Consider the following 26121-nt stretch of genomic DNA (forward strand, 5'->3'; position numbering starts at 1 on the left):
TGAAGAGGCCAGTCTAGAAGACGATCAGTGTAGGAGACAGACAGCTTCATATTTATACAGAAAGAAAGTTTTATAAATACATCCTCTTAACCAGTAAATCTTGAGTGTGTCAGCTTTCTGTAGAAACCAGACAGGACATCTGTGGGTACATAGGCTCACTGGTTTCTGCAGCAATCCAGCAGTTCTTTGACCACAACCAGCACCTCTAACCACACTGCAATTCCAACATCCAGGCTTAGTTTGCAAAAATTTTGTCAGTTCTGAGGAACTTCAAGCTCATGTCTAAACCAATGTCAGTATTCAATCACAAACTTTAATAAAAAACCACAAGCACATAGAAAGTCTTGAAAACAGCTTGCACTGCATTTATTATGAGACAAGTGAACCCTGCTAGCTCAATCATGTCTGACAGATCAGTTGTAACTATTCATATTTTATTCCACATAAAGTTCATAAGTAGGGTATCATCATCCTAAAGTCCTTTTCTAATCATTACACAGTTTAATGAACATAGGAAAATTTGTTTTAATAGCTAATAGCATGAATTATTGGGTATTTGTTGATGCACTTCTAACAAAATATCCATGAAGGTTTATCTTCATCCATTTCCTTATGTACTAACAGCTTTACACAACTATCAGCAAGGAGCACTGATTTAGCATAATTCCATAGCTAAGTGTTAGACTGGAATTCCTTACTCATTCTCTTACTAAGGAATGAGTAACTCTTCTCAAACCACAATTAAAGACTCAGAGTGCCTATTTCCAGCCAAAGTACAGACTGTTATCAACAAAATACTGCAACAGGTCCAAGTACAATTTAGAATCACAACTGTGCTCTTCTTGAAAAGTAAAAGGACTGAGACCTTTCACAGATCTCAAGCCAGACGTGAGTTATACAGGTGCCAACTATTTTTGAAGTCTTGGGGTCTACAGGTTGTTAGACAAGGAATATTCTAATAATGTAGAATATTCTGACCACAAAGCGATGCAACAAAGATCATCAAATCCAACTCCTTGCCCTGTGCAGGACAGCCCCAGGCACTGTGTGCCTGAAATGACTGTCTGAATGCTTCCTGAACTCTTGGCAGACTTGGAAGAGTTCCATTTATCTATCTACCCCACCTTTTATTCATTTCTGTCTAATTCCTGCATGAATTAATCTTGAATACTGTAACTTTCTAGAAATGAAACAGCCTTCTTCAAAAGCCATGAGCGGCGTACACAGCTAACATTCATCTTCAGCAATCCGCAAGGAATGTGATTCCCTAGAGAGCCACTGAGGTTCACAGTGGCCAATGGTGGGAAGGAAATCCATGCATCAAGGAAAGGGAAAGCCAACATACCTGTTAAAGGAGTTTGCCCTGGCTTTTCCAGAGACATACATTTAATGACATAATGGAAATCTTACCCCTGCTCCCCAAAATCAATTTTGCTTTGTTGTCATGCACAAAAAACCAGGACGCTTGCATGCACAATCAGCGTGAGCCTTCTTACCCTTTTGTCCCATGGTTCAGAAATCAATAGCAAACAAGGCTGCACATGGAGATTAATCGACTGAGAGCTGCAAAGCCATTTCTGTAAATAACAACGACAGCCACATTTTAATAAAGCCTGAAAAAATTACTAAGCTACATTTTAATATTTGGGGAAACATCCACGTACAGTCTAAGAGCACACAAAGGCTTTGATGGGCACAAAACTAAGTTCATCTCTAAAGCACTTGATTTTTTACATTAAATGCCCAGACTGTGCATACATAAGTAACAACAACTGAAAAAATACATTCTACAGGTTTTAACAAGAAATGGATGAAACACAACTGCTCATTTCTTGGCTATATTGAAATGTGTTCCAAAGCAACTGCAAGAAACGTAAGGATGAAGGATAATGATATCACTCATGTCTTGTCTCACTATGAGTGGTTTTGATTCTCTGTGGAACTGCTCCTAAACACAAACTTTTCCAAATGGATGATGTGTACATAGAAATGACAGCTAACAGATAACAACAAAAGAAACACTTGCTCCAAATTAACAAGTCTTAAAGAAATCCATGCATATTCATTAATAAATATGGAAGCACCAATTTGACAGCACACAAAGTTGCTTAAGGTACCATGAGTTAAATGAACACATGTGCAAAGAGCTACAGTTTTCCAGCTGCAAGTTACTGTTTTCGGGTTTTTTTCTTAGCTTAATTAAGGATACATTTGGAGAAATTACTACTTTTTCAAAGTAGAAAAGACAGATACCTAAAAATCAGCTGAAAAAAACTTGTCTGTTTTCATATTGAAAGCATTTCTTGCATATTATGCAAAGAATCCATTATATAATTTGTGACCATAGCATTATAATAGTTACAGACATTCTGAAATACAGGGGTATTTTTCCTTTTCTGGCCTAGTCCTGGCAAGTGGCTAACTGCTGAAGGAAGCCCAAACCATAACTTCCCCCTGGCAGCCGTTTTCCAAGTTCCCATCCTTAGGTTAGTAGTTGAAAAGGGCATGATCCAGGGCTTCTTATGTTTCTCATCCTAAGACACCAGAATCAAGCAGACAAAAAAATTTCTGAAATAATATCTGAAAAAAATAATTTCAGACACCCCTGACATAACTCTTCTGTAATAGCTGAAATATGAAAATGTTACAGAATTATAAGCTAGTTAACACTGTTTTAAGTAGCCAACAATGCTGTCATAAAACTAAGAGGGTTTCTCCCACCTATAAAATAAACAAAGCAAATACAAAAAAGAGCTTATTAAGCTCTTTTTGTAATTGTAAAGTGTGAAGGCTGCATGAGAAATATTCCAGATGAGGAAAGAAGTATGCTGGATGGAAAGAGTGGAGATAGTAATTGAAAAGAACTATGGCTTGATTTTCACTAAAAACAATAGAAAGCTTAGTCCTTCAAATATTTATATAGACACAATCAGAACACATCTCCAGCCACTGATATTTCAGAATTTTATTTCACAGGGAGATAAATATTCCCTTCCCATTACCAATCTTGTTAACACTGACTTATTATATATACACAATAAAAACTAGAATAACAAAACACAAATAAATGAATTTTCCAAAATTGTTGGGAGAGAAGAAACCAAAACGAGGAGGTTATCTGCCTCTTAAAATGTGTTAAAAATGCTAAATGCCAGTTAAGAATTCACTCATTTCAAATTCTGTTTCAAGTGCTGTTTTTCCTCCTACACTTGGCACAAAAACTCTGTTCACATAGAAAGTTATAATTTTAAAAGTTTGATGGGTATTTTTTGGGTTGGGGGGTGGGTCATGTATTTGTTTAAAGGTCATTTAGTTGTTTCCTTGCGAAGCAACACAAGGAAAGCACTGGCATGCACGAATACAGAAGTTAACAAGCACTATTCAATTGTTCCATCTCCTGTTTGTTTTCACCTCGCACAAAGCAGGGCAGCTGCCAGCACGCTCCACCTGCTGTCAGAGGAGCCGCCTCTGCACAAACAAGGGGCAAAAAGCCACGCGGGGTTTGGGAGGCCAAGGAAAATGTTTTGTAGTTTAATGAGCGTGCTTGGAGTGTTCTGAAGTCACCAAAACTGCCTCTTCACTGCAACCAAGAACAGGCCAAATCATGGAATGTTTTCCACATAACTAATATATGTACCTCTTAAATCAGAATGGCCCCTTTCCAACTGACAAATATTTGACAGAGGAGTGTGGGAAGTGTTAATATTACTAAATTTCACAGCCATAATTCAAAGGAAGAATGTGGGAAAATTACATTTGGCAAAATCCTTTTTTTTTTATTATTTGTTCTCTTAATTTCTATGTTCCAGTCAGTCATAAGGACTACTAATCAGCAGCTAAAAACAATTTAACCAACAATTATATTTAACGAAACTTTGAAAACCAAAGCTATAATTATGTTAATGGCATAAGTCAAAAGAGAAAAGAATAAGCTAAGAAAAAATTTTAAAAAGTCACACACAAAGCTACTACAAGTAAAATATATTTTTATAGTCAACAGGTGCTCAAACCTGTGCCACACATAATTCTTTTAGTTCAAGCAATTTCATTTTAGTATAAAAGCTGCCCTTAAACATTTAACTGAAGTCAGAGAATACACCCAGTAAGTAGGTTAGCGGTTTCTAGAAAAGAAAAATCTCACTATCTACCAAGCTGTGTTTCAAACATCTGATTAAGTGTGAATATCCAGAACATAATGTTCAAAAAGAAGAGTCTTCAACAAATACTTTGACATGACTTAGCTATCGCTTTTTCTCCTTAGCAGAAGCATGTGTAACATTTCAATCTGAATGCAGCCAACCAAAAACCCCTACCAAAACCACCCATGTTCCATAACAGAAGTGTGCTAAATGAAATTATCTGTACAAATTATTCAGAACACACAAGGCAAGTGAGAAACACATACTGCCTGTACCACAGAGGCTATCTGGTTATAAGTTTTTGGGGTTTGCTCTTAAATAAAAGCACTATTTAATCTTTTACTCCAAAGTTTCTTCGTGATAAAGCATAGCTTAGACAATTACTAAAAGGTGTAGTTCAAACCTATTCCTGCTGTACTCAAACAGAAATGAGAAAACACTTTTGCTTTCTCAACATTTTAGAATTTGCATTTCAACTTCAGCTGAAGACACCATCCATGTCTAACCATTCACATCAACACTCGTGTTATGTGCACAAGACAAACTTGTAACATAAAGTTAAACATAAAAATCCCAAGGAGAAGTTACACCTTGGCAAGATTGATCCAAGTGCTGCAGCAATGACAGTGCTGTCCTGATTTTTTCAGCCTTCTGATGTTTACATTTTTGTACTAAAGTTTTCAGGCATTGTAACATAAACAAAAAGTAATGTCTTGAAAACTGTACATTCCTTCCTGGAGGAAGAACAAAATTAATAGACATCTAGTTTGACCAGTGGGGTCAAAGAGGTGTCAACCTCATTGCCCAATCCCTGATCAAACTCCAAAAACTATATAAATCAAAATCCCAAATAAATTTCCTTTTTTCTTGCTCTCACAACCTGACCGTGTGAGTGTAATTCTTTTGTGTTCGTCTAGCGACGACAGAGCATCACAGCTCCACAACAGATGTCAACACAAATGCCTTGTCATGGCTGGCCAAGGCCAAGCACTTTTACAGATCAAGGTTAAGAGAGCAGATTGAAAATTTTGTATTTGGGCTATGACAACTGCATTGAGACTAAAATCTTCACATATTTTAGGACCCAATGCAGCACTAAATCCCCACATTCCTAAATGGGATCGTTAAGCAGAAACACCAATAGAAAATGTGGTAATCTGAATATGCAATGAACAACTGGTGCAGAGCCCAGCAGCCATGCCTGAGCTGAGGCTCAGAGAGAAGAGCATCCATCACCTCTGGCTCATGACCTTTGTTCATCTCTCCCCCTCTCAGCAGCACAGCCCAGTTCTAACTTGTGCCTGTTTTTCCACAGTTAATACTGAAGGAGTTAAAAAGCATGTTGTCCTGTGAATGGTTCGTGCACAGTAATTTCAATACTGACTTCTGAAGTCAGCTGAAGTCCCCAGAAAGACTAACTAAACTCTTACTCAGTCTTTCTGGAACACCAGTTATCTGGACCTCTCATGGTATTCCAGAACACTGCCTTTAGACCTATACATTCATTCAACTACCATATTAATAAAAAAAAAAGGGGGGGAGGGAGGAGGGGTAAAATTACCACGAGGAACTGCTACACAGACCCAGGAAACAAAGCAGGACAATAGTGGACATGGCAGTTGGTCAGTATGACCCAAGAACTTCATCAAAATTTCCTGTTACTTAGATATTATTTTTCTACTTCATTTGTAAAGAACTCATAGTAATATGACAGAAAACATGTTTGGAAAATATCTCGCTGTAAAAGCCTTCTCTAAGTTCTATACTTAAAGATGGTCAATGCACTTCTTGATGTGTGGGAGGACAGAACTCGATGTGAAAATTAAATAAAATTAAAAAAAAACCACACAAAAACACTCAACCTTTAGAAACAACTGAGTCTTTCACATTTCAAAGAGAAATTACCTTGAAATTTTAAAGTAACACTGTAGCAGCAGCCTGTTTCATCAACCTGCTCTGAAAAGAATCCAACGGAACCTTTACAGAAGCCTAAATCAGCAGGCAGAAGATCTCCTTTCCACATGCAACAGACTTGAATTCCTCAAGGCTCTGTCTCTATTGACTAGAAGTACAACCAACTACAAAAGGATGCTTGCTTGCCCTAAAATCCAATCATACCTCTTCACGGCCATAAGTTTTGGAAGTAAAAATATTATGAAAATACCCTTATTTCACAAGAATTGCAATACACCCCTCTGTTAGGTTCCCTTCCCTTCAGTTACGCACTTGCAGTCATTAACACAGGCAAAGATAAATAATTGAGTGTATACAGATAAATACTGAAATCAGTTCTTCTGGTCTCCTTTAACTTCCACCTGAGTGCAGTAATGCAAACTCTCCATGCACTGATATTAATGACCCCAAACATACGCACATGTGATTTAAAAGGAAAAAAAAAATCTTACTTTTCCAGTTTAATTCATCAAAAAAGTCCACACGCTCCTTCATACGACATGTGTGACACACCTGACTTACAGTGAGGTATTTTATATGACAGGTTGAAACAACACAACACAGAACTGCTGTAAGAAATGTCTAATACCCACAGTCACAGCACATTACAAATCACAGCAAAGAACAAATGATCACAGACTTCTTCATGAAATTAACCATCCAAGAAATTCACTACAGACCTACATAATTAGAATGCACTCAATATAACTGGTACTGTAACTTTATGAATACTTCTTTATCCTCAGGATAAAGCAGATTGCTTTCTCCAAAGACAGGTGTTTGCAATCTTACTAGAGATCATGTAAGATTTTTTCTAAATAGAAAAACTAATTAAAACAATAGTTAAATTTATATTTTTGTAATACATTTTATAATTTGATCCTTTGTGCTAGAGAAATTTGCTACTTTTGAAAGTAAATAATTTGATTTTAGGAAACATTTGCCTCAAAAATCTTACTTAACTCTAAATGTAAAAAAATTTAAGTTTTACCACTTATCCTAAATAGTGATTCTGTCTTCTATAAACGCTAGTTGTAATTTTCCAAAGAGACGATTATAGCTACATCAAAATAGAGCTTTTTTATCAAAAATAACTTTTTTATTTTTGAATACAACTATTTCAGAACATAGTCTAAAGCACAAAATTGAATTTTATACTCTGAAGTTGTAATCAAAAAGGCAAATGCAGTGCCCATATTATTATTTGAAAAATATATGGAGATTTACAGAGGCAGAGACTAGATAACATTGGCATCTTAAAAATCACAGCAACTACAATGCTTCTTTTTCCATTTCATTTTTTTTTTAAATTTTTAAACCCCAAAGAAAATTTTCTAACAGCAAACATCCCTAAATATTGTCTGAAGGTACTAAAAAGAAGAATACTTACTGCCAGGCATTGTTAATCAGGGATGTCCTCAATTTTGCAAAAACTTAAGAAACTATAAAGAAAAAAAAAACAAACAAACAAAGTCAAGACTTTAACTTGAGACAATTTACATCCAAATACGCTCAGTAACTTACGCAGAATGAGCCGAAGTCACATCCTTCAGCTTCAACACCAAAGGGGCTGTTACAACAGAAATCTAGATATCCTCTTAACTGACCACACTAGATTTTGACAGTTCCTGAAATGCAGATTCTGTTCTTGCCTTTGATGCTAGAGTAAACATTTTCCGGTTGTGTACTGTGACCTTCCCAAGTGCCACTGTTTGCGATGCTAAACTCTGCACAGTCTCACAGGATGCTCCCACTTCAGATATAAACTGCAGCAGTGCCCTGTTAAAATGCCTGAGAGAGGTTTCTGTTCAACACTGTGAAAACCAACTGAAAAACCTGTGCAGCACTTTCTAGGGCATTTTACTCCCAGCATCAAAAAAAGGCAGATTTTAGATCAATCAGAGTGCAACCTCCTATAAAAAACAGCTGCTCAAAGGATTTTGATACAATTAAATATATTCATAAAATGAACTCATCTGAAGTTACAACAATCTATTTTGGACATAAAAGTAGCCAAATCTACTGTTCAATTAATTAGCAATAAAATGCAAATCATTAGAAGACTCTTCTGTATTAAAGCAGTAAATTTGTCAATTTGCATAATTGACAAATGCAAACTCCCCACAAATGTACATTTCCACAAATAAGAACAAAATCTCAGTTAAAGACACTGAGTGTTGCTGTCTTCAAAAATAAAATTTTAAATAAAAGACATTCAGATAATAAATATATGTAAACATATACCAAAAAATTGTAATTCCACAAATGGATAATGTGAGAATAAACATTTAATTTGGTCAACATAAGTTTTAATGACCACTTATTAAAGGAACACTCATAGTTGCTAAAAATAAACTTCATTCTCATATAAGCATTTCAATCAAAGGTTCCAATTTGCCGACAGCAACTGGGATTTAAAATAACACTTCAAAGTAAGTTATTTAAAATATCCCTTCTATTAGAAAGCTGTATGTCCCTCTCCAAGGGCAGCATGAGAAGCAGTGTAATTTTATAAAAGGAAACATGGATTGCCATGCCCAACAGACACATGGAAAAGCAAAATCTCTGCTTCTGAATGTAGTTATGGACCCAGCTGAAACATTACAGAAAACTCATTTACTGACAAGTAAGAAAATAAAAATGCAGAGTTTCAGGGAGTCAAGTGCCAGACTCAAGAGTGTTTTACTGACCACCTCCAGCAACCAGATATTCAATGCATTTTCCTAAAGCATAACTACTGCTGTTGTCAGCCAAGTCAACTCACTTTTAGAAGATTTTTAGAAGAGTTTTCTGCAGAAATTACTAGAAAAGTTGTATAATCAACTAAGATATATAGCAAATATATGTTTTTAAATAATTCACTGGGTTTTTAGTAATTTTATGATCTGTAACAGGACCAAAAAATTCCACCTGGATGTGGCCTGGACTCCACATGCAGAACAGACCACACAATTTCCTCTCCATAAAGTCTTCAACCACTGTCTCACTCGGCCTAGTACAAAGTTTAATCCACAGATGCTGTCACTTGTTACATCAGAACAGAACTACACTAAACCAAGAAGTTTCCCACCCCGAGTCTGCTCAGCTATTTGACACTGAGCTAAAATTCTGCGTAACAAAAGAGGGAACCCTCCTCCCCACACTGAATTTGATGAAGTACAACTTGGCTAATTAAAAGAGAGCTATGGAAAATCATGTGATACCGTTTAGTTTCCTAGTCTAACACTTACTATTTAACATACTCCATGTCAAATTGTGACATTTGAACACTCATCAGATGCAACGTATGGATGTTAAGTACTATCCAATGTTTTCTTCAACAAAGCAACTGAATTCTGGATATTAAAAAGGTAAACAAGATCAGATATACTGTTCTGTGGAGGACTGAAAGTTATTGTGCTTTTCCTAAGGATATAACAATAGTACAACAAATACAATCACAATGCAAAGATAGTCAATGTACCTTAAAAGACAGATGAACAGTTGCATGACATACAAAACTTGTTCTTTGGAAGAAAAACTTTCAGTTTTGTTTTGGGATTTTACACCATTTGGCCAGGAAACGCAACATCAATTCATTGTTCATCAGAACAAGGATAAAAATACAGTTTGTTCGAGTTTTTTTTTTTTTTTTTCTCCTTTAACTAAATGGGATCTGAAATTAAAGGCTAGTTTATAAGCACAAATATTTCTTATTATCACAAGATTGCAGAAATGGCATTGAAAGCCAGATAGAAGAGCAGAGCTTGTGTTCGTGGATGCTGTAATACAATGGAGCTCTTTAAAAGACCTAAAATTGAAAAATTTATATAACCTTGTGCTACAGGAAAGAAACAGAAGTCAGCATACCTGAGAGTCTGTATTTCCTTCCAATAAGCCCTCTGTTATGTTATTATATAACACCATAAATGTTTAACTTGATTTTGAGTCTTCAAAATGAAATTGCCAGCTGGGCTCCTATTTATTCCTCCAACTTAAGGCAAGTAAGGGCAGAGGCTTAAGCACCCCTCAAAGCCATACAGGCATGAACTGAAAAATTCAAAATCCACTGTACATTTACTTTTTAGATCACTTAGTCCCCCACTCATATTTCCTTTCTGAAAAATTAATCAATGCCTTTAGCTTTGAAAGTAGGCAAATGGCCAGTGCAATGCAAGATTAATAAATCACATGTTCATCCCTAAATATAGACAGTTAAGCTCCAACTATGATTCCCAGAATCCAAAAAATGCAATATAAACCAGATTTACACAGCACGGTGTAATTCTGGGAAAGTACCTGACCTTAGTCTGAATTACTTTTCTCAGGTGGAGAGGCAATGCCATGAATGATGCTGATTATGATGGCTGAATTAATGAGACCATCCTGCTCTCTTACCCAAGAAAGAATGCAACTACACAAAACATGATTTGCTTTCACTTTAAAAAAATTACACATCTTCGAAATTGTTTAAAAATTGTGTGGTAACTTTATAGGGATTACTTCCTTAGAGAGTTAGGCTGGGCAGTTAAGTCACTGACACCAACCAAAGCTGTTTCTAACCCATAATCTTTATAATTTAAATTTTAGATTTATAAATGCAATCCCTTTTCATTATACCTGAATTGCCAAACCTGGTGAGTGTTCTTACACCTCCTTTAACTGGCATGCAATATAAAATTTGTTCATTCTTTTCTACTGCACAAGTTTGCATCAGAAATAGAGAGAAGTCACTGTCCATCATGAACCCCAAACATCTGCAATATCTAAAACAGTTGTTCAATCACAAATTGTATTTTAATTACACTTTTGTGAAGTTTTTACCTGAATCAGAAATTAATCTCATTCTAGCAGCCTTTTTTAGACAAATAATAAAATTGTTATTAGAAGGCTTTAATTGTTATTAAAACCCACGGATAAGCCCTTAGGTCTATCAGGGAACTACAATCAAGATTTCAACTCCAAAACAACAATTTCTCAAAGAAATTTTACCATATGCTTAAGAGCATTAAAACCACGTCTTCAAGTAAGATGTCCTGAAGTTACTTGAAAAAATACTTCAAATTGGTTTGAATTAATTACAAATGCTTTAGGAAGTAACTACCTATAAAATCCCAAAGCCTTGGTTGTTAACTCTGGGTTTAGCTTACCTGCTCAGTTTGCACAGCAAACACTGATGGAGCTTTGCAAAGTGTAACACCTGGACTAGCAAACTGGATTTTGATATAGCAATTAAAACTCTGGTTTAAAGTTATAGGCTTTCCCACAAGTCCTACAACAGCACAGAGACAATCCACGCCACGATCTTTTCGTCCTTTTATCTCAGCTCAAAGGACCACGGGATACTATTCTAGATGTATCCAAAAAGAGACGTTGTACTATTGTTTTCAGCTACAGGATTTATGAACCCACATCTCAATTATCTAAAGCATGGCTCCGTGATGCACAATCAACTTTAAAGACGAAGCCAAGACAGGTCACAGTGTCGTCCTCCTGTCAATCTGCACTGTGTTCGGTTAATATCTCGGTGTTTTAAGGGCCGTTTGAGGAAAACCTGCGGAGGGACCTCCCAAAGCCACAGCCCTTCCCGATAAAAGCGGGGGAATCCGCTCGCTGACCCCAGCCCCGCTGTCCCCACAGCTCCAATGGCGAGCAGACCCGTCGGGAGGCGGAGAGCCAGCCTGGCAGCCCTTCCGCCGGGACCCAGCGCCCACAGGGACACCCCGAGCGCCGCCGCGGCGGGTCCGGGCTGAGGCGATGCCCCGAGTCTTCTCCTGCCGCGCCAGCCCGGGCGGCCCGAGCCTCCCGCCACTCCCTCAGCGCCCACCCCTCTGGCGCGTCCGCCTCGTTCCCAAGCGTGGGGAAGGGGAAGGAAGCGGGAGATCGCGACAAGGAGGCGACCGCCAGGGTGAACACGAGTACCGGGAGCACTGCCTGGCTGCCCAAACTCACCTCAGCCTCCCCTCCTGCTCTGTTTAGCACCCGCCATCTTCACCCAGGCCCCCGCCCCATTGAGTTCTCCCTGGCGCAGTGCACGCCGGGAGCTGTAGTTCTATCAGGAGTCGTTCCGTGCCCCTTTCCGCCCATCCATTTCTGCCACACAGAGAGGACGCCGAGGGGTCGCGGCGGATGACGAAGCGCCCCGACACGGCACGGGGAGACAGCCCCGGGTATGGGGCCGGCTGATCTCCGCCAGGCGCGGGCCGGGCGGGCGGAGGCCGCCGAGGCGGACCACAACTCCCAGAGGCCCTTGCGGCGAGGGCTCGCCGGCTCCTGGGGGCGGCGCTCCCCGTTTGTCGTGCCCGGCCCCGCGCCGTGAGGGCGGGTTGGTGCCGCGGGCGAGAGTCGCTGCCGGTGTCCGGTGCCTCCGGCCCGGCTCGGCTCCTCTCAGCTATGGACTGAAGGGAGGAGCAGGGGAGGGTAAGCGGTGCTGGACGCTCCCCTGAGACCGGCGTTAAAACCATGATGCTAAACCCTGGTGAAAATCAGTGAAACCCAAAGCGGCGCAATCTCTTAGTCTGTTTTCCTTGAAATAATACTGCTAGCTTCCAATTCTGATGCCTTTGATACCGGATTTTGCAGACAGGCAAAGGGAAATCCGAAGTCTTTCGTAGACTGGTTAAGGTTGGAAAAGACCTCGAAGATCGTTGAACCCAACTTTTAACCCGACACCACCTTGTCAAGCAATCCATGGCACTGAGTGCCGCATCCAGTGGTTGAACACCATCACCTCCCTGGGCACCCTTTTCCAATGCTTTACCACCATTTCAGTGAAAAAAAAAAATCCTGATATCCACCCTGAACTTCCCCTGGTGCAACTTGAGGCCATTTCCTCTTATCCTGTTGCTTTTTGCCTGGAAAAAGTGACTGACCCCCACCTGGGTACAACCTACTTTAAGACAGTTGTTGAGAACAAGAAGGTCCCCCTGAGCCTCCCTTTATCCAGGCTCAAAACTCTGAGGTCCCTCCGCAGCTCCTTATCAGACTTGTGCTCCAGCCCCTTCCTCGGCAATGTTGTCCTTTTCTGGACATACTGCAGCCCCTCAGTGTCATTTTTGTCATGAGGAGCCAAAAACTGAACACAGGGGTTAAGGTGTGGCCTCAGCAGTGCTGAGTACAGGGAGATAGTCAGTGTTCTCACACTACTGCTGATACAAGCCAGATGCCATTGACTCTCTTGGCCACCTGAGCAAACACTGGCTCATGTTCAGCTATTGTTGACCAGCACCCCTAGGACCTTTTCACCAGCATCTTTCCAGCCACTCTTCCCCAAGCCTGCAGTCCTGCCTCGAGCTGTTGTGACCAAAGTGCAGGATCTGGCACTTTTTCCTGTTGAACCTCATACAATTGGTCTTGGCCCATCAATCCAGCCCGAAAAGCCCGTTTCCTGTTGTAGTAGTTCCTTCTAAAGGAAGACATGTCAATCCATTTGAGTTTATGTCTTTCATTGACTTCAGTTCAGCTTATGTTGCATCTGTTAAAAACTAGGATTTAATTTTCTTATGTTTTTGAAACTACTTGAAACTTTCCTTTCACCATTAGTAGAAACAGGATCAGTGTTTCATTTGTGCTCCTTGAAAAGAATCCCTAAAAATGTGAAACTGAGGAAGTGAGATGTCTACACGTCTCACAGTTTTCAGCAGTATCCAAAATATGCTAATTTGCAAAAATTGGACAGACTCTCACATGTGGGTGCAACTGAGCAAATTAAAGGAGTAAACTGTAGTTCTTCGTATTCATTTATGTTATTTCTGAAACAGAGCTTATGGCTTTGAACTCTTGGGGCCAAACATAATGAAAGTGATAAGACAGTGAACAGTCAGCCTTCCACAGATATATGTATTGAGTCACTGCCTGCAAAGCAGAACATGTTGGCATTAGCAGCCATTTTATTAAAGTTTCTGCCAACAACAGTCAGAACTACATAGATCTACATTTGCCCTTTGTCCTTTAAGTACAGATGGTGATAGTAATCCTCCTCATTTTCTGAAACCTAGAGGAAAGTTGGTTTTTTTTTCATCAACCAAAAATTCAAATGCATTATTATGGTCTTAACTCATGTCAGATGCAGCTTTAGTTCAAAGATTGTCCTTCTAACCATCACTACAGGCAGTCTGCTCTCTTTACTGAAGTGTTTCATTCCAGCTATTTCTCTCTTTTTTTTTTTCTTTTTTTTTTTTCTTTTTTTTTTTTTTTAAATGTGTGCATGGGGGCATGCAGGCTCCAACATTCTCATCATGCCATATGGTTTCAGCAGAATGCTGGCAAGGAGTGTGATTGCTAGATCTTACTAGTTGTCTAAACAAAACAAGGAGCAAGCCAGGTTGGAGCCACTACTCATGGTATTAAATGTACCATGATATAAAATGTAACACTGAGAATAACATCCTGATTTCTCTAAAACAGTTTAAAACCAGTTTCAGTTGCCTGACATTATAGTTCCTGTTTCTGAGATGAATGTTCTTTATTCTCTGAGGGTTTTCAAAATGTTTTCCCCCATTTTTTTTTGTTTTAAACACATCTGTGTATATGGAGTAGCCTTACAAAGCTCAGATAACAGAATAAATACAGTGTTGGGATTGAGGTTTGTTTGAAGACAGCTGATGTGTTTTAAAGCAGGCCTCTTTTATTACATTATTACATAAACCATGTGGTATGTAATATTCAATAAAAGTCAATAAAACCCTTAGCATAATTGTAGTGCTGGTGTTGAAAACAACTCTTTTCCTAATTCAGTTTCAAAACAGAGGAAACAGCTGTAGTCTTTGAATATGTATGTGTTGATTTCTTTGAGCTTCCTTATGTATTACATAATGGGTAGTAAGTTTAGTTGTGAATTAGAAGAATTTTCATTTTAGTGAGGACATCAGATGAGTATCCAGACGCCTTCTTGTCCAACACCAATTTTTCATTTACTGTCAATGAAAGATGGACCTGACCCTTTGACCACATCTAGGCTGACAATCAAACTACCCAATAAGATTAAGAAAAAGTTGAATTGCGTACATAACTCATTGCTGCATGGCTAATTTGCAGCCAAACTATCTGGTTTTACACCCTCTCATCCCAAGCCCATCTAAGTGGACTGGCCAGTTTTGCTTGGATATCTCCTAAATCTCCTAGAGCAACAGTTTGTACACATGCTGGCCCACACATGCAAAAAACTCCATGGCCCAAGTGACCCACTTTTACAGTTCTTTAAAAAGTGATGGTCATCATTTTGGAGCAGGTCCAGTGGATGATAACAGAGGTAATTGGAGGGAGCTGGGCCTGGTCAGCTTTGAGAAGACACAACCGAGAGGGGACCTCATCAATGTCTGTCAGTGTCTGTAGGGAGGTGTCAGAGGATGGACCAGGCTGTGCTCAGTGGTGCCCAGCAATAGGACAAGAGGCAATGGGCAGAAAATGATGCCCAGGAAGTTTCACCTGAATATGAGGAAGAACTTTACTGTGTGGGTGACTGAGCACTGGAACAGATTGTCCAGAGAGTTTATGGAGTCTTCCTTACTGGAGATATTCACGAACTATCTGAATACAGTCCTGTGCCATGTGCTATGGGATGACCCTGCCTAAGCAGGGAAGTTGGCCCAGATGACCCACTGTGGTCCCTTCCAACATTATTCTGTGGTTCTCTGATTATTACATTAGCAGAGCTTTTAGAAGTTTCACTTGAGTAGTATCTGAAGTGTGAGACAAAAACGTCTTGTTCAGCAGCCAATAATAAAATGTGAATTGCATGAGTAATTTGGCAGCAGCAGTTCTACATTTTCTGATTGGATTACTAAATCACCTAAGACTGCAATCAAATGTTCAGTCTTTGCAGCAAGCAGCAAAAAGTACTTTAATTTGAAATGGTCATGTAGGTTCAAAGGGTAGCAGGAACTATTAGTTAGCCTTAGATGGTCTAAGAGAATGAGCTCTTCAAGGAGTTTTAAAGTAAAAAAAAAAAGAAAAGTAAAAAATCCCAAATAAATTAATGTATCTCAACAACAATATAATACAGGAATGATGGAAAGTTGATAATGCTTTTCTACCTGTGTAAGAAGGATACTGTTAAGTTTAAAATGTTGCAGATAAAGAAAAAGAGATAAGGAAATGTTCAGTACTCATTAAATGAGAAATGAGTAATGACTGGATTAGTGAACAATAATAATCCAGTTGCTGAACAGTTATAATTTATTATAATACTAATTTCAGCTTTCAATAGTGAAAAAACAGGAGTTATCATAGCAATAACTCCATTGCTTGCTTAGCCACCACTGAAGAAAGCCACTCACAGGCATTTCATGAAATGAAAGTGAAATGGTTTTAGTTATATAATAAGCCACCAAAGAATCATTTTGTTAATATGTGTTTGTTGACATATTTTTCCAACCTTGCATTTTTATGGTTGATTCTATTACTGGGTGGCAACTACATTTTATTATAATCCAAATGTAGTTGATGGTAGATAGAAGATTTTTCTACCAGCCCCACGTAGCCAGGGCAAAAGTCTAATGGGGAATAGAGGCTGACAGTGGACTATCACGGCCTAAATGAAGTCACGCTGCCTCTAAGTACCACCATGCTGGATGTGTTGGAATTCCATTATGAGCTGGAGCCAAAGGCAGTGAAATAGTGCCACAGCTGATATCACTAATGCGTTTTTCTCAGTCCCTCTGGCAGCAGAGTGCAGACCACACTTTGCTTTCAGTTGTGGGGGTGTCCAGTATACCTGGAATCGACTGCCTCATGGGAAACACAGCCCAGCCATCTGCCATGGACTGATCCAGACTGTACGGGAAAAGGGTGGAGCTCTGAAACACCTGCAATACATCGATGATATCATTGTGTGGGGCAATACAACAGAAGAAATTTTTGAGAAAGAAAAGAAAATAATCCAAATTCATCTGAAAGCTGCTCTTGCCATAAAAGAAAGTAAGGTAAAGGGACCTGCACAGGTGTGGCAGGACTCTCCCTCCCACCAAAGAACAGCTCATCTGTTCTATCAGCTGGTGTGACAGTACTGGGTATTCTCCCCCTCACTTGAATTTGTAAGATAACCCAAGCTAGACATTTGTCCAGTAGGGAGTAATCTCTGGTGCCAGAGGTGGAATTCTCAGCTGACAATAAACATCTGGCCTTGAGAACAAGTTGTAGGGAGATAAGCTGAAATTTCTGACTGACAGACACTTCACTTTACAAACTATAAAAGCTACAGAAAACTTTCACAAAATCAGAGGTCTCCTACACACACCCTGGAAACATGTAGGACTTTTCCCTGAAGTTTGGATGCAAGCTTTGTGGTTACTTCCCTGGGAACTGAGTGAAAGGATTCTGTGTGTACTTCATCATCAGTTGGGTGGTAAGCTACACTGACTCCTAACCTATTCTATTTCTTTGCTGTCTGTAATATATGTACCTTCTATCCTGCACTGTATTTTTTTATCTACTTGCAGTTACTTTTGTTTTATCCTGTGTAGTAAGTATTCTGTTTAAAATCTTTTATCTTGTGTCTATTCAATAAATAATTCATTTTGTAATGGATCTAATCAGCCATTCTTAAGAACTTGCAAGCAAGAGCAATCTGGGGTGCAGGCCACATCAAACAGAGCTATTGCCAGAAATGTGAGTCAAAGGCAGGACTTGTCTAAGCTCTCTCGCCCTTCATAACATCGAGAGATCGAGTTCTTGGGAACAAAATGGCAGGAGGGATGCAATCATGTGCCTGTGGAGGTGGTTAACAAAATAGCTGCTCTGTCCCCACTGGCTAACAGGAATGAAACACAAGCTTTCCTAGGCCGTGTGGGATTCTGGAGAATTCCAGGTTATAGTCAGCTTGTGGGCCCCTTTATCAAGTGACCCAGAAAAAGAAATATTTCAAGTGAGGCCTTGAGCAACAAGCGGCTTTTGAGCAGATCAAACAGGAAACAGCTCTTGGGCCTGTATAGACAAGACATGCAAAATATCCTCTATGCTGCAGCAGGGGAGCAGATGTCATCTGGAGCATCTGGCAAAGTGTACTAGTTTGAAAGCAAACCAGTGGGAGATTACAAGTCAGAACTACAATTAAATAGGAAAATTAAAATAAATGCAATAGTACAAAAACACTGACAGAGTCAGAATGCAACCTGCAACCCTGTCAGACAGGGTGTTGGTAGCAGACCAGTTGAATGGTGGCTGGAATCCTCTTGGAATGAAAGATGTGGTTCTGTTGAAGCAGTGATCCTGTAGAAGGGTGTGGTCTTCCTCTGAAGGTCCAGTGGTGGTGTGGAAGAGTCTCATGTTCCTTTGGGAATCCAGTGGATAAGGTTGCTTTTGGTGTTCCAATCCTCAGATTATATCCAGTTAGGAATGCTTGGTTCCTCCTCCTGAACAGAGCATCTCACAATGGGATGATGTAATTTTATGAGTCATGCAGTGAGACTTGATGGCCTGTTAACAGAGACCTGATGGCCTGTTAACTCTGTTAACTCCAGAGGGAGTTATGAGGCGTGGGTCATGAAAGAGATAAAGAGCATCGCCCCACCTGGTTTTAACAGATGGTAATAGAATACATACTTTTGGTTACATCTTACATTGTAACCTAAGATACAAAGGACCTCAGGGGAAACCCAAGGTCCCTGCGGGGAGCTGGAGTTGTCAAGGATCAGAACCCCACTGTACTCCAGTGAGAAAGACATATCAGCAGCCTATGAGGGGGATCAAGTGGCCTGTGAAATTGTTGGGACAGAAGCATCTCCTCTTGGCACCACAGTTGCCTGTGCTACACTGGGTGTTCAAAAGAAACATCTCAACACATCACACAACCAGCACTGCCTGGAGAAAGTGGGTAGCATTGATTACACAGTGAGCCCAAATGGGAAACCCCGTTTCCCAGGAATCCTAGAAGAGGTTATGGTCTGGCCAGATGCCAGAAATTTTAGACCATTGACTGAGAAGGTGACTTGTGCCCAAGAAGCACCACCATATAACAAGTTACGAGAAAATGAAAGAGACAATGCTTTATTTACAGATGGATCCTGCCATGTGATAGGAAAGCATAGGAGGTAGGAAGCTGCTATGTGGAGACCCACAAAATGCAATGAGTCACAACTCATTGGCTGCTGAAGGGGAAGGTGAGTAAAGCAAATTTACAGAGGTGAAAGACATCCAACTTAGCTTTGAACAAGAAAAATGGCTTGTACTCTACACTGACTCTGGAATGGTGGCTAATGCCCATGGGGATGGCTGCAGTAATGAAAGAAGAGCAATTGGCAAAGCAGGGGTAAACCCATCTGGGCTGCTGCATAATGGCAGGACATTGCTGCTCGGGTAGAAAATGTGACTCTGAAGGTACATAATGTAGATGCTCATGTGCCCAAAAGTCGTGCCACTGATGAACATTAAAACAATGAATGGATATCTAAGGCTGCCAAAATTAGAATAGCTCAGATGAATGTAGACTGGGAGTGAAAGGGTGAGCTGTTTAAAGCCCGATGGGCTCATGAGGCATCATGACATGTAAGAAGGGATTCCACATAAAGGGCTCATGATTGAGGGGTGGACCTGGCCACAGGAACCATCACACTTGTTTTTCAGGAATGTGAAACATGTGCTACAATCAAGCCAGCCATGCAAGTGAAATCTCTTTGAAACAGAGGGCAGTGGGTGGGTTTCTGATATGGTGAGGCCTGGCAAATTGTCTACATTGGACCACTGCCACAAACACATCCAGGCAAGAGCTACATCTTCATCATGGTAGAGGCAACAACTGGCCGGCTGGAAACATATCCAATAAACCATGCAAAACACCATCTTAGGCCTTGTCATTTTGTGGTGACATGGTACCCCAGAGAGAATTGAGTCAGACAATGGGACTCACTTTGGAAATAACCTTATCAACTCTTGGGCAAAGAAATATGGCATTGAATGGATGTATCACATCCCGTATCACCCACAAGCCAGTGGAAAAATTGAGAGGTATGATGAGCTGCTGAAGACTATGTTAGAAGCATTGGGTAATGGGGCATGGAAGCATTGAGATGCAAATTTATCAGAAACCACTTGGCTGGTCAACACTGCTAACTACCCTGGTCCTGCCCAAACTAAACCCTTACACACTGTGGGAGGGGATAAGGTCTCTGTACTACATTTAGGGAAGGGGCTGAAGAAGTCAGGGGGCTGAAGTGGATTTCTCCTCCCATGAGAAAAGGCAGACCCATGCATGGGATTCTGGGTGTACTTGGTGGGTAATGGGGAAGGATGGGGTGACCCAGTGTATAACTCAAAGAGACTTAATCTCTGGGGAAAAATAATCTCTGGTGTAAATTTTCAGTTGTAGGAAGTACAGCAGGAGGAACGACATGAACTGATGAGAATGAATATTGTGAAGAACAAGGAGAATGAAATGATGACCTGAGCCAGACTGCTGTTGGTGCCCAGTGATCAAGTGTGCTGCTTCTCCTGTCCTGACCACTCATCCTGATGAAATGGAGCCCAAGCCCCATCTGGAGGGGTGAAGGAAGTCCATGAAATGGCAAAATAATATTTATCTGTGAAAGGATGGTGGATAGAGGTTAGTGAAAATCTGTGTTGGTTATGGAGATGGTTTAGGGATGTACTTTAAGTTGTATGTGTGGGTAAAAAAGGTAACGAGAAATAAATAGAATGGAACATTTGGAAGATATATAGATTATGTGGGATTTGAGTATAACCAAATGATATTGAATAAGGGATGGAGACTGTATTGGGTCTGAATGAGGTAGAGTTCATTTTTCCTTAGCAGCCCTCACAGCTGTGCTTTGCTTTGGTAGCTGGAGAGGTGTTGATAGCACAGTGGTGTTTTGACTACTGCTGAGCAGTGCTGGCACAGCATCTGTTCTGTCTCTCTAACATTCCTCCCCTGCTCCCCTGTCAAGGGTCTGGGAGTGGGTAAGATCCTGGGAGGGGACACAAGCAGGCCAGCTGACCCAAATTATCCAAAGGGATATTCCATACCATATGACATCACCTCAGATATAAAAGTTAAGGGATGGAGGAGGAATGGGGGGAATTTATTATTTAACAATGTTTGCCTTCCAGAGCAACAGCTCCATGTGTTGAAGCCGTGCTTCCCAGGAAGTGGCTGATCATTGATCACCAATGGGAGGTAGAGATCAATTTTTGTTTCCCTTTGCTTATGCACTCATAGACCCTAAACTGCCTTATCTCAACCTAGCAGTTTTTTTCCATCTTATTTTTCTCTCCCCTACCCTACTGGGAAGTGATAGAGCAGCTTGGTGAGCACCTGGCGTCCAGCCAAGGTCAACCCATTACAGCATTGTTAAACTGCAGAGATAAAATCCCCAGGGCCTGTGTTAGGACTTTCACTCTGTCATGGTTAATTTGTCAGGAGCCATGGTGGATGCAAACCGACGATATTAACCAGCCGTGAAAAGCAAAGCAGAGAGTTCATGCCAATTGTGCACCCCAGACCATCCAGTAGTTCCTGCTTGATATCAGGTTCTTTCCCCAGTCTCAAGTGAGAGTTCTCAGTGACAGCTCTGCTCACTGGAATGACAGCTGTCAGAGGGACAGCAAAAATAGGTTGGAATGATTACATTTTTTAGAAATTCCCAGGAAGCACTGAGCAGCCACTGACAGAAAAGTCTTGCAGATGTCTCAGAGCAAAAATTTTAAAATTGCAGCCCAAATCCCCACATACCTTTCAAAACCATGGCCATATATACTTGGAGGGTTAATTCCACATTGTGTCAGTATTACAGAATCCTCAGGGGAGTAAGAAAGGCTCTCATATGACATGTATCTACACACATATGTATTTGGCAACAAATAATAATTTATGATTCATATAGGTTTTATTCTTGAGTCATTAACTGCCTTAAAGATGCTTTGCATCAAAATTATTCAGAGGATATGTTCTTATTCCATTGGATTACATATTTTTGATCCTTTCTGTAGTCAGGAGTGTCAATAATTATGATTTTTCTGTCTGATCGAAGCAATCTTGATAGATATTATTTTTAAAATAGGCAGTGTTTCTATAAGTAAATGGGGTTATAGTACCATATTTGAGTGAGGTCTGTGTGATTAAAATTTAACTTGTCCAACTGAGGGCAGAAGGAGAATGAAGTACAGAGCTTTCACCAAAGGAGTGGATGGCAATGGCATGCCTCAAACATTCCATGTGAAACTCAGATTTCCTGAAATGTTATCTGTAAGGAGAGCTAGTCACATGCACAAGTGGTCACACTGCAGCACCAAAATTTTTTTATGCACCAAAATCACTGACTTTGTATTATTCAAGTTCCCACTCTGTTCTACTGAGCTGCTGATGCACCTTGGCATATTCTGTGGATCTTCACTTGAAGTGTTCTCTTCCCTTTGCTGTAAAATAGGAAAATAGTGCCAAAAATTTTTATTACCATAACATTCAAAAATAGAATCGAATTCTTTTCTTCCATTTTCAGTCTTGACTAGATTATATTTTTTGGGGGGGGAACCAATTAAAACCCACTAGAAAAGAATGAATTTGCTCCAAGAATCTTTGTTTTTGCTGCAAAAACTATTCTGTGTCATTTTAAGTACTGACAACAAATAATATACATTATGTCCCATAACTTTTCCCCCCTTTTTTCTTAGTTTTTGAGGCTTTTACAATCACACTGACCAGTCTCTAATAAGTTGGGAACCAAAAGGTCAATTTTAGCCACATTAGACACAATGATAGAAGTGTCACAGGTAAAATGGTTCTGGAGGTTTTGTGAAAATCTGTAAAATGGTAGGCAAAAATGAACTGAATTCATGACCTCACTGAGGGAAAAAAAAAAAAAAAGCCTCACATGGACTCAGTATTTTGTTGTGCTTTTTGGCCTGGCTGTGCTGTGCCTAAGAGCTACAGACACAACCAACAGCAGACAGCACAGATATAACACCAAGCCAGGCCTGACTGTGCTTCTTTCTTCCCAGATGGCAGTGAGAGAATGTGGGGGGTGACTACTAAAATATCATAGAATGAGATCATGATGAAAATAAGAGAAGAGTTTGAATTATCACACTGCAGGTGCAGGTGCAGGTACAGGTATGTAAACACACACAAAATCAAGATTTACTGGTTCCACTGTTCACAGAAAAAAAAAAATCTTGCATTTTTTAATCCAATACATTTTGGATAAAGATATGTCACATCCATAAAAATAACCAAATAAATTTTTAAACGGCCTGTGGATGACAGCCTCCACTGAGTAAAAAAAGACCTAATTTCCTATCACAGTGGGCCAGATTCTCAGCTTGTGTGAACTGGCAGGATTAATATGAAATTAATTGAGTTGTGCTGACCTAATGCCAATTTGCACAATGGTTTAGGATGTTAAAAAAATTTCTTAGGAAATACATAAAATAAAAAAAAAATAGGCAGGAATAAGTCTTGGAAAAATGGATATAAAATTATGTTGGGGAAGTAAAATACTGACTATTTTAGGAGTATCAAAACTAAGTAGGATATTCACCCCTTTCTATCCCAAGACATGTCTCAGGTTTCTTTTCCCTGTGTCAGGAAATAGGATGCGTTTGGAGAGAAGACCTAGGCTGGGGCAGAAGCCAGAAGCACAAGGAGGAGATTGGGACTGTGCAGAGGGGTCAGCAATACCAAGAAACACAGAGTGGCACTGGGGGAGCAGAACCTGGGAAGCCCTCTTGGTTGAAATGCCCAGGTTGAAATACACAATCTATGCTCACTACAGCATTCTCCCTCCTGTGCTAGGAACAGGCACAGGAATCCCACAGCCCCTCTGCTGATACCTCATGTTTGTAGGAAATGCTGACTAATTTGAAATACTGGGGTTAAGGGTACCTAACAAATGTCTTGGGTCAACTCACATAATTTCATATATTTAAAAAAATAATTTCCCCCCTGTTCCAACTGCAGGTAAGCCCAGAAGATATTTTTCAGATGAATTATATAATGTTTAAACCACTCTCTTTTAAGATAAATTTTGAAATAATGCAACATGGAGCAAAATCTGCAGGAGATTTTGTTCTGAAAATATAGTGTAGATTTAATTTCTCTCTCTCTCTCTCTCTCTCTTTTTTTCTTTTTCCTGTCTTTTTTTTTGGCACATGCATCAGATTTGCATTTTCCTGCAAAGTTACAATGTGGCCAATAGATAAATAAGTCACAAGCTTCATTTAAGAAATGCCAGGAGGTGGCGTGTGCCTACCTAATTTCCTTCCTCAGACTCAAGCACAGTTTTGCAGTGCACATATCTATCAGATATATGCATTTGCTTCCACTTGGACTTCTGCCACATTTTAGGTACACAGCAATTGATGTTTACCAAAAGAGAAACTCTTCTCTAATTTGTTTGCTCATTGCTGTTCAGTGTGAGCCCCAGTGGAGCATTTTGTTACCTCTTCAGATTTTGCTTTTGTAACTTAATTTCCTGGTGGACTTTTGCCTTAATGCTCATCAATACTTATTTCCTCACTAAGTGTACATGCTAATTTGCTTTTTGCAGCACCTTTTTGAGATGAGTAGATAATACACTTTTGAATTGAGGCTCAGGCAGATTAAGTTTTGGAACATAAAGTTTGCAATGCAGAAAACTTGGGTTTTCTTTCTGGAATTTTGTCCAGAAAGGCAATTGTGACTGCTCTACCAAGTGGCCCCTTGCGGAAAAGCAATCACTGTCAGTACCTATCCAGTGATTTTCAGTGCCTCCAGAAGTTTCCCCTCTAGTTCTGTCTCCTAGATCTAAGGTTCGTCTTGTTTTTTAATCCCTCTGCACCACCATGAGTGGAGAGGAGTGGGTGTTGTTGGGTTATTTTCCTTGAAAAATTAGCAAAATTGTAAGCTGTTCCCAAGGACAAGAAAGGGTTTTTTATGTTACGGGAGAGGTGGGGAAATCCATAGTTCAGGGGAACTAAGGAAGATGAGAGTACGTGGAGGCAGAGCCTCTGTGGCCTACTCTATCTCAAAGCCTTCCAGAGTCATACTTGCATCACTCAGCATTCCTTGCCAAAGCTCAACCAAAAAAAAAAAAGCCAAACAAACAACCCGAAAAAAATACCTCAAAAAGCAGGGGAATTCCCCTACGTGCCTCACAGCCCTTTGGTCCTCTTAACCCCTTCATGAATTTCCCATGTTTGTTTTCAGGCATCCCCTCCTTTCCTCTTCCCTGATTCCTGCCCACATTGCCACTGCCGTCAGGCTGAATTTTACCTAGAGAACTGAAATACTGATTAAAAGCTGCTGCCACCAAAGACATAAAAAGTATTACCCAATCCTCTCCTCTCCTCTCCTCTCCTCTCCTCTCCTCTCCTCTCCTCTCCTCTCCTCTCCTCTCCTCTCCTCTCCTCTCCTCTCCTCTCCTCTCCTCTCCTCTCCTCTCCTCTCCTCTCCTCTCCTCTCCTCTCCTCTCCTCTCCTCTCCTCTCCTCTCCTCTCCTCTCCTCTCCTCTCCTCTCCTCTCCTCTCCTCTCCTCTCCTCTCCTCTCCTCTCCTCTCCTCTCCTCTCCTCTCCTCTCCTCTCCTCTCCTCTCCTCTCCTCTCCTCTCCTCTCCTCTCCTCTCCTCTCCTCTCCTCTCCTCTCCTCTCCTCTCCTCTCCTCTCCTCTCCTCTCCTCTCCTCCCCTCTCCTCCCCTCTCCTCCCCTCCCCTCCCCTCTCCTCCCCTCCCCTCCCCTCCCCTCCCCTCCCCTCCCCTCCCCTCCCCTCCCCTCCCCTCCCCTCCCCTCCCCTCCCCTCCCCTCCCCTCCCCTCCCCTCCCCTCCCCTCCCCTCCCCTCCCCTCCCCTCCCCTCCCCTCCCCTCCCTCTTCCCTTTTCCATGTATTTAGTTATATGCATATGCCAAGTTCATAAATAGAAAACAGTGGTAAAGGTGTTGCTTTATCTAGTTTGTGTTGGATGCAGCAGCCTGGGAGGAGGTCATGCCCTGACATGACATCTGTGACTTCCAAATCTGGGACTGGTTTCAGTTCTGCTGTCAGGTGTGCCAGCTGGTCCTGCATGCTTACAACCTGATTCTGTGAACCATATGTCCTTCATTAAGGGTTCACATTAGGTGCCACCCTGAAGACAAAATTCCTTAGGGC

At 40.6% G+C, this 26121-nt stretch overlaps 1 protein-coding gene across 5 annotated transcripts in view; it reads right to left on the reverse strand.

Annotated features, from left to right (window-relative positions):
• EFR3A (EFR3 homolog A) overlaps positions 1-12087 on the reverse strand; it is a 79204-nt gene extending 67117 nt beyond the window's left edge. For 3 of the 5 annotated variants that reach the window (XM_066175846.1, XM_066175837.1, XM_066175808.1), the window contains exons 1-3: positions 12024-12087; positions 7483-7534; positions 1497-1577 (exon numbers count right to left, since the gene is read on the reverse strand). In XM_066175846.1, coding sequence (XP_066031943.1) covers positions 1497-1509 — 13 coding nt within the window. In that variant the 5' untranslated portion in view covers positions 1510-1577; positions 7483-7534; positions 12024-12087. Of the gene's footprint in view, positions 1-1496; positions 1578-7482; positions 7535-7616; positions 7685-12023 lie in introns of those variants that run through there. The other 2 variants (XM_066175818.1, XM_066175828.1) reach the window with 2 other exon arrangements.
• Positions 12088-26121: the final 14034 nt, after the last annotated feature.

The sequence above is a fragment of the Chamaea fasciata genome, unplaced genomic scaffold (assembly GCF_029207755.1).
Source record: "Chamaea fasciata isolate MVZ Bird 193981 ecotype frontalis unplaced genomic scaffold, bChaFas1.0.hap1 SCAF_1, whole genome shotgun sequence".
NCBI classification, from domain to species: Eukaryota; Metazoa; Chordata; class Aves; order Passeriformes; family Sylviidae; genus Chamaea; species Chamaea fasciata.